At 43.1% G+C, this 14,624-nt stretch overlaps 1 protein-coding gene across 2 annotated transcripts in view; it reads right to left on the reverse strand.

The window, feature by feature from the left end:
* Positions 1–971: 971 nt before the first annotated feature.
* Positions 972–14,624, reverse strand: part of AGK (acylglycerol kinase) — a 75,681-nt gene continuing 62,028 nt past the window's right edge. For both annotated transcript variants that reach the window (XM_042468093.1, XM_042468092.1), the window contains 5 exons: positions 7,784–7,931; positions 7,373–7,470; positions 5,179–5,249; positions 4,521–4,605; positions 972–1,871 (listed from right to left, as the gene is read on the reverse strand). In XM_042468093.1, coding sequence (XP_042324027.1) covers positions 1,737–1,871; positions 4,521–4,605; positions 5,179–5,249; positions 7,373–7,470; positions 7,784–7,931 — 537 coding nt within the window. In that variant the 3' untranslated portion in view covers positions 972–1,736. The remainder of the gene's footprint in view (positions 1,872–4,520; positions 4,606–5,178; positions 5,250–7,372; positions 7,471–7,783; positions 7,932–14,624) is intronic.

A 14,624-nucleotide genomic window follows, 5' to 3' on the forward strand; every position in this document is an offset into this window, starting at 1 on the left:
GGATGATTATTGCAAGTTGTCACATTCGGCAGTATGAAAATTTGGACTGTGATGTCCCTCTTAATCCATGCAAGTCAAATGATAAACATACATTTGTGAACCAAGTCAAAACATGTACTTTAAGTAACTGCTTGATATACATCCTTTTAATATGGCTACTAGCTTCACTGCAGCGCTTTCTGTGTGACAAATGGAATGTGCTATATGCACACACACATCCTCAACCCAGACGCTTATGTAAGAGAAAGGAACCCAGTTATTACTGTGAGTGATAACTAAAGGCCGCCAAGTGTCAAAACATGGGGCCCTATGATTTGACCTACTACCACTGCTTTATTTTATTTTAAAAAGTAAAATTAAGGAGCATGTACTCCTTTCTCCTAAGCTGGATCAAGGTTAGCAACACTGTGTAAGACTTGCCCTAATATAAATTTAAGTTTTTAAAAGGAAGAGGCTTCATCATAGCTCTCCCACATAATACAGTAGGTTCAGGCCTAAAGATACTGCTGATACTAGAAATATTTTCTGGCAAGATGTCAGTCACATTAACTTGAATATACTTATGAGTGTCAATGAGAGTGTGCTTTTTCTCTCCCCCAGGGAAAAGAATATATATATTCTTGGTTGCACAAATGGTTGTGGAATCCCTCAACAGTCGATGCAGTCTCAAGAGTATATAGATGCTATCTTGGTGTTGCCATATGGCTAACACAGGCTGTGTTGATTTTCATGTTTCTGCTGAAAACTTGTAAAGTTGAATATGGTATGATTGGCAGCTAGCCTCTTCTCACCAAGCTGTGACTAAGCACCTTTCCTGAGAAGTATAAATAGTATGAGTGGCTTTTTTTTATTTTTCAGTAAGAGAGGAGTACTAAGTTTATGGATTGCCACTCCCTCCATACAGCCCAAGAGGGACTTATGTACATACGATGATGATGTTTTTTACTCTATTAAAACTCACTTTTAACACATTTATGCTTTGTGCTGACTGATTTATTCTCAAACAACTTTTATGAGACATGCATAATTCCTTAACCATATTTTGTTCCAGAACAGAGATATTTTAAGGCATTTTACATTAGTAAAGGAAGACCATGACTGTCCTGTGTTTTAGATAATAACAATTAGCATTTACAGTGTTTCATCTTCACTTTATAGTGGAGAGTAGGAGTAACTTACATTCATGCCAATCACAATGAATAGAGAAATACCAAAGTTGCTTCTGAAACAGATTAGGTAAGACATATTCATATTAGAGGCTTTGTCATCTCCTTGGATTCTCAGTGCATCACTTTCATGTTATGCCCGATTTTTAAAAATCCAATTAGCAATGGAAACAAATTGGGGGGGGGTCCTAAGTGTCACTATTCACTCTCTTGAAATACACACAACTGTCACAGATGTAGCAGGGGCAGAGAATATCTCTTCCTTCATGGAATGACCATACCAGAACAGAAGGTAGGTACATATGACTAACTCCTGTTTCTCTCCAAGCCAGAGAATTTAAAATGCAGAAATCCAGTTACAGTACTTACACACAAGGCTTTCATCATAGTTGAAGAGAGCAGAGTCTTCAGGGACCATTCATTGAACAGTTCAGTTGATAGTACAATGAACACCTTTTTCAGAAACATCTGCTTCCTTTGGCACTGGTGATGGCTGCAGTTTATTGTAACCCCTGGCAATCAGGAGTTGAACATTGTTTTAAAAAATGGAATAGTTGACATCTTAGAGGATTATGATGTACTGTGAAGCATTTGCTCCTTTTTTCTGGCATCACAGAAGAATTGGAGTTTCCTGGGTAACAGATTCACCTCCACTGGCATTGCTTCATATTCCTCATTGTCTATAGACAATGAGCCCTCTGAATTCTGCAGAAAAATCAAAATTTACAATAATTGGTTACATAGGAAAGATTAACATATCTGCTTCTTAAGGCTATGTCTGAGTTGCTGTTTGTCCAGTTATGTGGTACAGGAACATACCAAAAACAGCTGATATTCATGTCTCATTCTGGTATGTTTCCAGTCAGATGTCCAAGGATTTCTTAAGAAATTAATAGTTTGCAATGGAGAGCCAGTGCGGTGTAGTAGTTTGAGTGTTGGACTACAACTCTGGAAGACCAGGATTTGAATCCCAACCTGGCCATGAAAACCCACTGGGTGAGTCACACTCTTTCAGCCTCAGAGGATGCCAATGACAAACCCCTTCTGACAAAACTTGCAAAGAAAACCCTTATGACTTTAGGGTCTCTGTAGGTTGAAAATGACTTGAAGGCAAACAACATACACAGTTTGCAATGACCACTCTAACCATTACTTTGAGTGTGTTTGGAATGCCTACTACTCTATCTGTTTTTTCAAGCCTTGTGTGGAATATTTCAAGCAATATTATCATGAACTAATTTATCCTCATGTGGATAAGAAAGCCAATTGCTACGAAAAGTCTCTTCTTTTGACAGCCTAAGCTACTTCATTGGTCACTCTATTTACAGTGCCTCCCACTTCCCATGAGGCACCATCCAGTCTGCATACTCAAAGAGCACAATTGATATAGTTTCATTTTTGTCATGGCCCCTCTGCCGCTCTTTGTGCAGACCTTGAACCAATGAACTGAATTCTTTTTCCAGGCTTAGGGGAGGTACAGTGTTTAATCATTCTAGATGCAGATGTACTGTTGCTCTCTAAACGTTTACTTGACCAATGATAAGAAATTGTGGGAGATGAAATACAAAACATGGTGGGCTGAAGGTTAATTACACCTGACTTAAACAATCCTTGAATCTTTCCATTTAACCTATGTCCACTAAAGAATGTTTGCTTAATTCTTTAGGGGTGAGACTATAGCAGCAGTAGAAATGGGATACAAAGCAGCCATGGATATGTTCAAATACAGTGGTACCTCGGGATACGAAATACCCAGGTTACGAAATTTTCGGGATACGAAAAAATCCCATAGGAAAACATTGTTCCGGGTTACGAATGTTTTTTCGGGTTACGAAAAAACTTTTGGTGCTTTTTTCGGCTTTTTCGCACGGAATCGCGGCTTTTCCCCATTAGCGCCTATGGCAATTCGGCTTACGAAGGCTTTTCGGGTTACGAACGGTGCCACGGAACGAATTAATTTCGTAACCCGAGGCACCACTGTACTGTAGTCTATACAGGTTCCATATAAAAGATGAAGCAGTTCGTAGAATATATCTTTGCACCCTTATCCTAATGTCTAAAAGCATCAAATAATTAAAATTTACATTAAATGTAAATAAAGGACCACCAATTTAAAACTTTGCCCAAAAAGACTGTTTTTGGCTTTTTCTAACCTTCATGTTCTCTGTGCAGTCCCACACATGCACCAGAACAAAGCTAATTTGCTTTGGAACTCTAGAGTTAAGTCAGTATACACTAATTTAGAAAGAGAAGCCGACAAATACAAAAACGTGCCAATTAAAAAAAAAAGGTTGTTTCTTACAAAGAAACAGCAATGACAATATGGTGCAGGTCTGGAGTGGGTAAAGTGCCTCACTCCATGCCATCTGTGAGGCTCCTGCTGCCTCCCAGCACCCTCTAAATAATTTTCAGAATGAAATGGGAGGTCAGTTTAAAAAATGTCCTATGCCTGCTAAGAGAAATGGGAGGCACTTTCATTTTGACCATTCCACTTAGGCCATTTTAGGGCCAGGAGAGATCTTCTCCTAAGAAGGAAGTTAGGAACTTCCAATTTACTTCCTAGTTCAAAGAAGGGCAGTCATCCTTGTATTTTTTTAAAAAAAAACATTTTTATTAAAATTCTATATATGCTAAAAAAGTTGAGTAAAACACACAAAGAGACACAAAATGAACTATAGTATCTGTATATAAAAAGACACACTAAAAGAAACCAGTTGGCCATCCGTACCCAAGGATTCGTATAGTAAATAGTAGTAAATCTGAAAGGAATTAAACTAGATATTGAACTGAAAGAGTGTATCCATGGATTCTTTATCCACAGATTCAATCATCAATGGCTTGAAAATACTGAAATATATGTGTATGTGTGTGTAAATTTCAAAAAGCAAATCTCAATTTTGCCATTTTATATAAGGGACACCATTTTATTATGCCATTGTATTTAATGGGACTTGAGCATCCACAGATTTTGGTATCTATGGGGGACTTTGGAACCAAATGTCAGCAAATACTAAGGGCCCACAGTACAATATTTAACAACAACAACAAAATGGCTTCCAGTTGTCTTTTTTGCAGTTACATGGTATTTCCTAAAATTTGATCTCACTCTCTGTAGATGTTTCACTTCATTTGTTCATTTAACTTCTACTAATTTTCAAAACCAATAATCTAATCATAACTTTTGTTATTTCTCAAAAAAATAAAGCAATCTAGGGTTTCCAGTCCTTCCAAAAAGCTAATAAAGACTTAGTAGACAATCACTTTTTTACATGGTGGTAGGAACAAAACCCTGTACAGCATGCATAATGCCCTTTAAGAAAAATGAAGAGCAAATAGGCTCTTTTTATTTCTCACCTCTGGAAGCTCCAAGATGCATCTACTAGCCTGAAGAAACTGGCTTCCTTCTGGACACATGTGGGGTTCCTGCATCTTTAGACTTCTGTTTAAAACAAAATGCAGAGGAACAGAGAAAATTCTGAAGGCTTTGCTTAAATACATAAGAAAAAAGGTGTTTGGAGTGATTTTTTTTTTTTTTTGGCCATTGTTAAACCATGCATGCACACTGCATCCCTCTTACTAGAAAAATAATAATCCCTATTCCCCCTGCGCTCATGCCAATGTCCTCTAGATATAGGCATAGTAATATATAATGTCACTGCATGTCAGCAAAAGGGATTTACAGAGATTCAAGGAAACAGGGAGATTATCTGCACTTTGACAGTGATCATGGAAACCATAAATTAAAGACTGGGATTAACCAACAAGAACCTTTCCCTTAGTGTCTTGGCTGACTATATATGACACAGCAAATGGAATCATTTGAAGGTTTATTTCCGCAAGAGCACCACATTAGCTGAGTCCTCTTTTTGATTTCAGCATGACAGTGAAACCTAGAATCTAATTTAGAACTTGTCACTCCTTATTAAAAGCTACCTACTAACTAAAAATAAACAAGCAAGCAAATGCCATGGCTATGAAAAGGTAGATATTTTACAGGTTGTCTAGTACTCACCCTCTTGTTATGTAGTCTCCCTTACTGACTGTATCAGGTTCAATGCAAATATTCATGAAGTCTTCAGTACGCTAAAAATGTTTAGGAAGAAGACAAAATAACACTAACACACACAGCACATTATAAATATTCTACTAAAAGGTAAATAAGTTCACTCTTCTGTCTGTATTTTAAATTTTATCTGATTCTCCTCTTCCCTGGGGAAAATCATTATATTTGGGAGACAGGAAAGTTTTTTGCATGTGCTTTTTAAGCACACTGCCAGGTTAAAAACTAAAGAGAGTGCACATTCTCACACAGAGACATAAATCCCTTATCTTTATTTGAACATATCTTCAGACTCTTTCCAAATATAGAGGATCAAAACCCTCACAAGCAAGATTATTTCTTTTTAAAGCGTATGTGTGTGAAATTAGAATTATTTCATGTTATATGCCCCTTTCATGACAGGTGAGGCCAGGCTGGTTTTCTCTTTCCCTGATATCTTTTCCTCAGAATTAGAGGGTGCAACCTCCCAGAATTTGTTGGCCCTCAGATGATGGCATAGCCGAGTGTACTTCCATTCTGCTTGTAGGGGCACCTCAGTGAACACAAGAAGGCTTTTCTCTATAGCTGGAACAGAGGTTGACACCCACTTACTGACCTCTGTAACATATGCCTGCTGGTCATTGCGGAGGAATTCACTCTCAATTGTACAATGGCCCCCACCCCATCAAGACCATCCTTCCTCCTCCGAATGCCCTCCTTCCACAGTGTTTTAGTGGCCAGTGTGGGCCAGGTGGAGAGCACTGGCAAATCATCTGGCAGGACCCTATAGACTGATGCAGAATGACAGAGGCATCCTTCTGGACTTTCTGAGGGTCCTCTGGGGTCCCAGAGGATGCTGTTGTCATTCTGTATCTCACTATAAGGTCAGAGCCAGGTGCTCTCTAACATGCCCCACTCTCCAATGGTCACTAAATGGCTATGATGGGAGAGCACAAGAGGAAGTTATCTAGGACAGGAAGATGGCAAATGTGGCATAGTGTTACATGGATGGAACTTTAAGCTATGATTCTCAATGTACATGGGTTTTTTTCTCACAGGCATCCCAGGTTCTAAAGGGGGATTAAAATACAAATAGAGCACTAAGATCCAGAGAGTATCTCTGTGACCTTGCTGACAAGTGCAAGTACTATCACATCATTTGATAACTGAACATTAACTGTTCACATGGCATTTGACTTAAACTTGGGCATGTATGTGAAAGTGCATTTACTCAACGCAGGACACAGTTACTAATTTTAGTTCCTATGTGGTACCACATCTGAATGGGAATACAGACTCACAGCATGGATGTAGTACATATAAGAGGTGAACTAGGTGTTAGAGCCATTGCTCTTGCGACTGCAGTGATGGAGAATGTATGGTCCTCCACATGTTGCTTGACTGAAACTCCCATCATTCCTGCTAGCACACGCAATGTGGATGAATGACGGAAGATGCAGTGACATGTGTTCCTTTCCTGTGGACTAGACCATAGATAAGGATATGTAAATTCTGCTAAACAAACAAAATGATTGTAACATAAAAAGCTGGACTAGACATATTTTGCAAAGTAAGCAAAGTAAACAAAGTATGTATATAGCCTATTTTAGTTCACACAATGCGGTCTGCCAGTTACACAAGATTTGCATTACTTATTATGGCTCTGCTCATACAAAGGAGAAAGGCATGTATGGGATACTGAAGGCCAACTCCCCTATCACTGGAAATCTCACTCAGAGTCCCCTCTGATTATCTGATTGATCAGACATTCTCCACACACTTCCAAGATTTAAAAAAACAATAACACCAAAACAACTAGGAACTTTGATCTCCCTTCTTCCTTCAAAGAATTCTGCTCTGAAATATACATCCTTTAGTTTTATGGAATTACAACAGACACACAGTCTTTGGTACGCATACTGTATGTGAGCATGTGTAATTCACCATGTCCTACTTAGAAGATATATGGTAAACAGACTCTCAATTGGTGAATTTTTAAAGGAAAAACACACACACACCCCACATCAGTAATAGTTTGTTATCATTTTCAATTTCAACCCAATATATAAGACCTAACATACTTAAAGCAAGTACAATTATTCTACTCACAGTGCAGTGATATTATGAAATAGGAAGTTTTTGAACGTTTTAATGTCTCTAGTCTTACTTTTAAGTCAAGATGTCTGTTCTGAGTAGTGACAGAGAATTCAATGGCTGACAGCTGCATTACTTCCCAGACCTCTGGGGTCATCTCCTTGGGGGTTTCTAAGATCAGACAGTGAAGATATCATTAAGATGAGCATGACACAAGACAGTATGGTGTAAGACTACCAAAGGCCTAGATGGTTTTTTCCCCTAGTTACTTCACAAGGCTTCTATCAATTCACATTACATGCTTGTAGATGAAAACTATAGCAGCAGAGATGGAGAAAGTACATTCATAAAGCAAAAAGAGAAGTATCTGCACTCTATTGAATCAGCTGATGTATCTCTAAAGGCCATGCTACCTGAATGAGAAGGGTGTGTGCTTCTAACATATATCATTTTTGAAAGGGTAACTTTGTCACACGTCATTTACCTGTGGGGGCAGGTGCCCAATAATGTGCAAGCCTCTTGTAAAGCCTGACATATAAAGGAGGTCTAGAAGTCTTCTGCTCTGGTTCTTCAGGGGGCCTTGGTGTTGGACCCAAATAGGCAAGAGAGGCGAGATGCTTCTGAGGCCACTCCTTGGAAATGGACCAGAAAGAAAGCAAAATATCCTGTCTGAAAGGTTTTGTCACAGCAAATACAGACCTGAAAATCCTGGTTGCCACTACACAGATGCAAAGCAGAAGGGACAGCTGGCAGGAGGGAGGTCATAAACAAGAGGATGTACTACTTAATTGTTCTGTTGCCAGATGCTTCTCCCTTCCTTCTATGATGGAGACATGTATTGTTTCCAGATGAAAGAAAAATGTCCAGCAGATAGAAGGAGGAAAGCATTGAGTGAAGGGAAAAACAAGGGCCCTCCCCCTTCTACCTGAAAAGGTACACTTTTCTTACTTCTTCCTTGAAAAGGGTGGTGGTTTCTGACAACAACTGGGATCCTAATTTATTGTATGTATAAATCAGCTCTTAGAACAACAGTGGGCAAATACAGCAGGGTTCAATCTTTCCTTAGTAAAAGCACAGTGACAGGCTGCACTAGTTGATTTTTGGGCAGAAGTCACCAGTGAGTATCATGGTTGAAATTTTCTAGGGGTTTGATGGCCTTTTCACACATGTAAGGCAGTTTTCTATTTCACTGTTCCTGAAGAAATTTAGGTGTAGCAACCGCCCTAATTTCAACTTTTTTGGGGGGGAGGGGTGATTTTCCATCTCCCCCAAATCTGAAGAGCATATGGGAATTTCAAGAGAAATCAGGGAGCACAAGAGAAGGGTTGGGGCTTCATGTGGTCTGCAGTTTTCCTACTCCTGCCAACCATTATTACCATGAAGAAAATCTGTCATTATCACAAGGCAGAGCATGAACACATACCATACATGCTCATGTATAAGTCTAGAAATGCTAGTCAAAAATAGACCCCAAAAACCTGGGTTGACTTATCCATGGGTCAATATAAGTACTATACTTTAACTCTTATCAAAAAAATGAAACCATCCCCTGGTAAAAAGCAAGAGTGTAATATGTCTTCGAAGCACTGACCCCTTTCCCTATCCATCCAGCCTTTAGTGTAGGCACAAACAGTTATGCATAGTTTTCCTTTGCTTCATCATTTAGATCCTTGGTTACATGCCCCTAAGGGTTACCACCTTATCCACACGTCATATCAAAAATGAACGTTGACTTACCTTGTGATATATTTGTTTTCAGTGATGGAGACATCCTATATGATGGGTTATGTTCCTTTGATCCACTCTGAGAGGCAGGAAGTAGAACCTTTTAACTGGACTGCCACTAGGGGGAGAAGCCCTCTGCAACTGCAGTCCTTGTTACAGCTAAGCTATGAATAAAAACTGGTACAGTCAGTCCTCCTTTTACATGGATTTGCCATGCGCGGATTTGAGCATCCGCGGATAGCAAATCCGTAAGTTGTCCCCAATGGCGGCGCGCGTGCACCCACGCCGCCATTGGGGACAAAAGTCCCTCTCCTCCCCTCCCCTCCCCCCACCTTCCCTCACTGCCTCCCTCCCTCTTTCCCTCCCCAGCCGCCGCCACCTCTTCGTTGCCGCTGCTGCCGCAGGAAATCGTGGGTGATGGTGTTGGAGACCAAGAGGCCTCCAGGCCACCACCTGACCCTTCTGCGGCGACGGCGGCGACCAAGCAGATAAGCAGGGAGGGAGGGAAACAGGAGGGGAGGGGAGGGACTTTTGTCCCCAGTGGCGGCATGCATTGGGGACAATTGGACTTGAGCATACGCAGATTTTGGTATACGTGGGGGGGTGGGGTCCGGAACAGATCCCCTGCGTATACCAAGGACCAACTGTATAACACTAAATAACAACAACAATATGAACATGGGAGAACTGGGCAGAAAAGTGTGAATAAAAGAGATAGTCAGAAAAAATTGAGATAATTAGTTCCAACAAGGAGCCTAGGCTTGTTAGGCTAATCTTCAGTTCGAGGTGGGGAGGATGTTTCTATCTACATGGCTTGGGCCCAGGATACCTGGAGGACCGCCTCTCCCCATACATTCCACCCCGCACCCTCAGAACATCTGGGCAGCAACTACTGAGGGTCCCAGGGGCTAGACTAGCCTCCACAGCGAAGAGGTCATATACCATCATCGCCCCGGCCCTCTGGAACACGCTGCCCATAGAGCTCCACTCGGCCACCTCCCTGGCCCAGTTCAGGAAGGAGTTAAAAACCTTCCTGTTCCGACTAGCATTCCCTGAATCAAGCTCCAGCTAGTCTTCCCCCCGCTTCGACAGCAATGGCAGCTGGTTGATAGGGGTTTTAGTATTGCTTTTAATAGCTTTGTATAATGTACTGTATTTTAATATATGTATTGTATTATGCTGTTAATCTGCTGTTCACCGCCCTGATCATTGGAAGGGTGGTATACAAATAAAATTTTATTATTATTATTATTTATCTCCATCGCTGAAAACAAACATCACACAGTAAGTCAATGTTCAATTTTCATTTTTCCAGTGATGGACAGGAGACATCCTATTTGATGGGATATACTAAGCTTTCCCCACCTGGATGGGAGAACTGAGGAACATCAATGTTTTATGATGGAATGAAGTGTGCATCTACTGAATGAAGCCTCCAAAGACTGGTAGGTATCCAAACAGTAATGGCATACAAAAGTAGAGGCGATGACCATGTAGCTATTCTACAGATGTCAGAAAGGGGAGCATAGGTAGAGAGGGCAGCTAAGGTAGCATTACTACATGTGGAATGAGCAAAAATGGTGCTAGATAAGGCATCACCATTTGGTAGCATGTAGAGATACAGGGCCTGAGCCATCTGGAGAGAGTAGTGGAAGAGACCTTCTTGCCCTTAGAAGCTGGGTGAAAAGATATGAACAGCCTCTCACTTAGTCTAAATTGATTGGTGTGGCTGATGTAAATGTAAAGGGCTCTCTGTACGCTTAAGGTGTGCCAGAGTTTTTCTAAGGCCTTCTTAGGATTTGGACAAAAAGATGGAAGAATGACCTCTTGAGATCTATGGAACATAGAATTGACCTTGGGGATAAACACTGAGTCCTGTTCTGGACTACGGCCAGCACAAGTCCAAACAAATGCTGATAAGGATTGTTTAACAAAAATAGGAGCTAAAAGGCAGGCTACAGACCTTTCAGTTAGACCACAAGAAGCACACCAGTAACAAAGCCAAGACCAGGATTCCAGAGTCCACAGAAGTCAGCTCGGTCCAAGGTCAGGGCAGCCAGAAGGTAACAAGAGTCCAGTCCGTTCCGAAGTCAAGGGTTCAAGGCAAACCAGGGTTCCAGGGAGCAAGGAGCCAGTGCTGACAGTAATCACACAGAAGGATACTGCAATAAACTCTGGCACCGAGTAGGCCTCTCCCAGGTGGTTAAGTAGGAGACTCTCTTCTCCGTGCCAGCTGAGGCTTGTTTGCCAATTGTCTCTCAGCAATTCTCCTGGACCGACGCACGCAAGCATTCTCAGCCCTGCGTTGCTTAAAGGAAGGCACCTCCAAGCTTGGCTCTTCCCCAGAGTCACCACTAGGCTGCTGAGCCTCAGGAGGAATCCCTCCAGCACTAAGACCTGGCTGAGCCTCCTCCTCTGGAGCTGGGAGGTCGCAGCTGGGATCTGGCAGAGCAGGATTAGCACCTGGTGTAGCCTCAATTTCCACTTGTACTAGAGGAGCTACATCCTCCTCCTCATCCTCTGAGTCCGACTCTTGGCTGGCCATGAATGAGATTGAATGAATGAATGAGATTTTATTTATATACTGCCATTCCTTCGATCACGGCAGTTTACAGAATAATAAAAATACAAAATTACACAATCAGAGTCCCCCCATATTAAAACAATACAATACAAAATTATAAAATCCATCATTCAATCCTAATAAATAAAAACCAGTAAAAACACAGTGGAAGCAGTTCCAACCATTACAATACACACAATACACAAGGAGAAGGATGGCATTAGGACACGTGGGGGAAAGCTTGGCGAAAGAAGTAAGTCTTGAGGTTTTTCTTAAAAGACTCCAGGGAGGGAGCCGAGCGGAGCTCGTCAGGGAGAGAGTTCCAAGTCTGCGGGGCCGAAGCAGAGAAAGCCCTATGCGCAGACACCGCATATCTCACATTGGGAACTCTCAAAAGTTGTCTCCCACCTGACCTGAGAGTGCGGGGCGGATTATATGGGGAGAGGCGGTCCGCCAAGTACTCTGGGCCCAAGCCATTTAGGGCTTTATAGGTAAAAACCAACACCTTGTATTGCGCCCGTAAGCGAATTGGCAGCCAGTGCAGATCTTTCAATATAGGTGTTACGTGGCTGGCCCTGGAGCTACCAGTGACCAGCCTTGCTGCCATATTCTGAACCAACTGTAACTTCCGAGTTTGGTACAAGGGTTGCCCCATGTAGAGCACATTACTGAAATCGAGTCGAGAGGTTACCAGTGCATGTACCACTGTTTCAAGGTCCCCCCGGCCCAGGTAGGGTCGCAACTGGCGTATCAGCCGAAGCTGATAACAGGCACCTCTGACTGTCACATCCACCTGAGGAGTCAGGTGAAGCGATGAGTCCAGAAGCACCCCCAGACTGCGAACTATGTCCTTCACGGGAAGCGTGACCCCATTCAGGACAGGTGGACAAATTTCCTTCCCAGGACCGGGGGAGCCTATCACAAGTACTTCTGTTTTCTCTGGATTCAGGCTGAGTCTGTTTTCCCTCATCCAGCCCATTACCGACTCCAGACAGGCATTGAGTGGAGAGATGCCCTCCCTAGTCACTGCATCAGTCGGAGACACAGAGAAGACTATTTGGGTGTCATCAGCGTACTGATAACACCGTGCCCCGTGTCTCCGGATGATCTCTCCCAGCGGCTTCATGTAAATGTTGAATAGCATAGGGGACAAAATCGCTCCCTGAGGGACCCCAGATGTAAGGGTCCTCTTATTGGAGCGACAGTCCCCCAGCTCCACCATCTGGAATCTACCTGAGAGGTAGGAACGGAACCACTGCAGGGCAGTGCCCCCGATGCCCAACTCCCCCAGGCGATCCAGAAGGATACCATGGTCGATGGTATCAAAGGCCGCAGAGATGTCCAAGAGCACTAACAGGGACACGCTATCCCTGTCTATGCCCAGACGGAGATCATCGACTAAGGTGACCATGGCAGTCTCAACCCCATAGCCCGCCCGGAAGACGGTTTGAAATGGGTCCAGATAATCCGTATCCTTCAAGACCCCCTGCAGCTGGGAGGCAACCGCTCTCTCGATCACCTTCCCTAGAAATGGCAGCAGTGAAACAGGCCGATAATTATTTTGAATTAGGGGGTCAAGGGAGGGCTTTTTTAATAGAGGTTTTACAATGGCCGTTTTTAGACTAGATGGAAATCGGCCCTCCCTGAGAGATGAATTAACAATTCGGAGCAACATCTCTGTTACCCCCGTTCCTCCTTGAACTGCCAGCCATGAAAGCCAGGGATTGAGAGAGCACGTCGTCTTCCTAACGCTGCTGAGGATCTTGTCCACATCCTTGGTACTTACAGACTCAAAGTGATCCAGTACAACTGAGTCCATGGAAGCATCATTCCCCCTCCCATATAACGCTCTCCCTCCGACTGCAGAGGACAGGGCCTGTCCGAACAGCGGCAATGGAAATCCTGAACCAAATGCAGAGCATGCACGTCCGAAGCGTCCTCCCAGGAGCGCTTCTCCAGCCCATAGCCAACCCAGTCGACCAGGTACTGGAGGCGCCCCCGACGGTGACGAGAGTCCAAGATCTGGACCACCTCGAACTCCTGCTCCCCATCTGTGAGTCACATCTGTGAGTCACAAGGGGGCGGAGCTAGCAGACTAGCTTTATATACCACCTTCCAGAGCCTTCCAGAACAGTCTGGCCAGAGAGAGGAGAAGGAGAGGAGCTGCTTGGCAGCCATTTTGAGACCGTGTGATTGTTGCTGAAGGGGCGGAGCTTCTGTGAGTCACATCTGTGAGTCACAAGGGGCAGAGCTAGCAGACTAGCTTTATATACCAACTTCCAGAGCCTTCCATTTTAAATTTTAAATTTCTTTATCTCAAGAATTCTACTCAAATAGCATCGGGTTACAATCAGATATTGAAACAGAACCTTCCCTTTAAGTGTAAGGTAGCAGCCAGGACATTCCTTTAAAGTAGTATTCCCAGTAGATTGACTGTTATAGTCATTACTGAAGACTTTGCAGTATGGACAACGAGGGATCTGCTGTAGTCACCTGCAACTCTTGTGGGATGTTTCTCTTCTTGCCTACAGAAGTGGAGAACTTCACATGCACCAAGTGCAAGTTGGTAGCACTCTTGGAGGAGAAAGTGCAGCAGCTGGAGTCCAGAGTAGCTACACTTCAGCATATTAGGGAACAAGAAGATTTCCTGGACACAATAGAACTAACGATCTTGGATGAGTACCACGCAGAGGAAGATGCTAGGGTGGAAGAGGTCACTTGCCATACACAGGAGGCAGACAGCTGGAGGAATGTCACAAAGAGAAGTAAGCCAAGAAGGGATTGTTCTGGGACCTTGCAGCTAGAGAATCGATTCAAAGCTCTTTCCCTTATCAAGGAGGATGAAGAAGAGCAGCATGGACAGACTTCAGGGACAGAGCAGGGGAGCCTGAGAGTCCCACCCGAGGGAACAGTCGCTGCTAAGCCTCGGAGGAGGCGTGTGGTCGTAGTGGGGGACTCCTTGCTGAGGGGTACAGAAGCAGTGATTTGTAGGCCTGACAAGATGTCTCGAGAGGTGTGTTGTCTTCCAGGTGCAAAG

This window comes from Sceloporus undulatus, chromosome 5, assembly GCF_019175285.1.
Source record: "Sceloporus undulatus isolate JIND9_A2432 ecotype Alabama chromosome 5, SceUnd_v1.1, whole genome shotgun sequence".
NCBI classification, from domain to species: Eukaryota; Metazoa; Chordata; class Lepidosauria; order Squamata; family Phrynosomatidae; genus Sceloporus; species Sceloporus undulatus.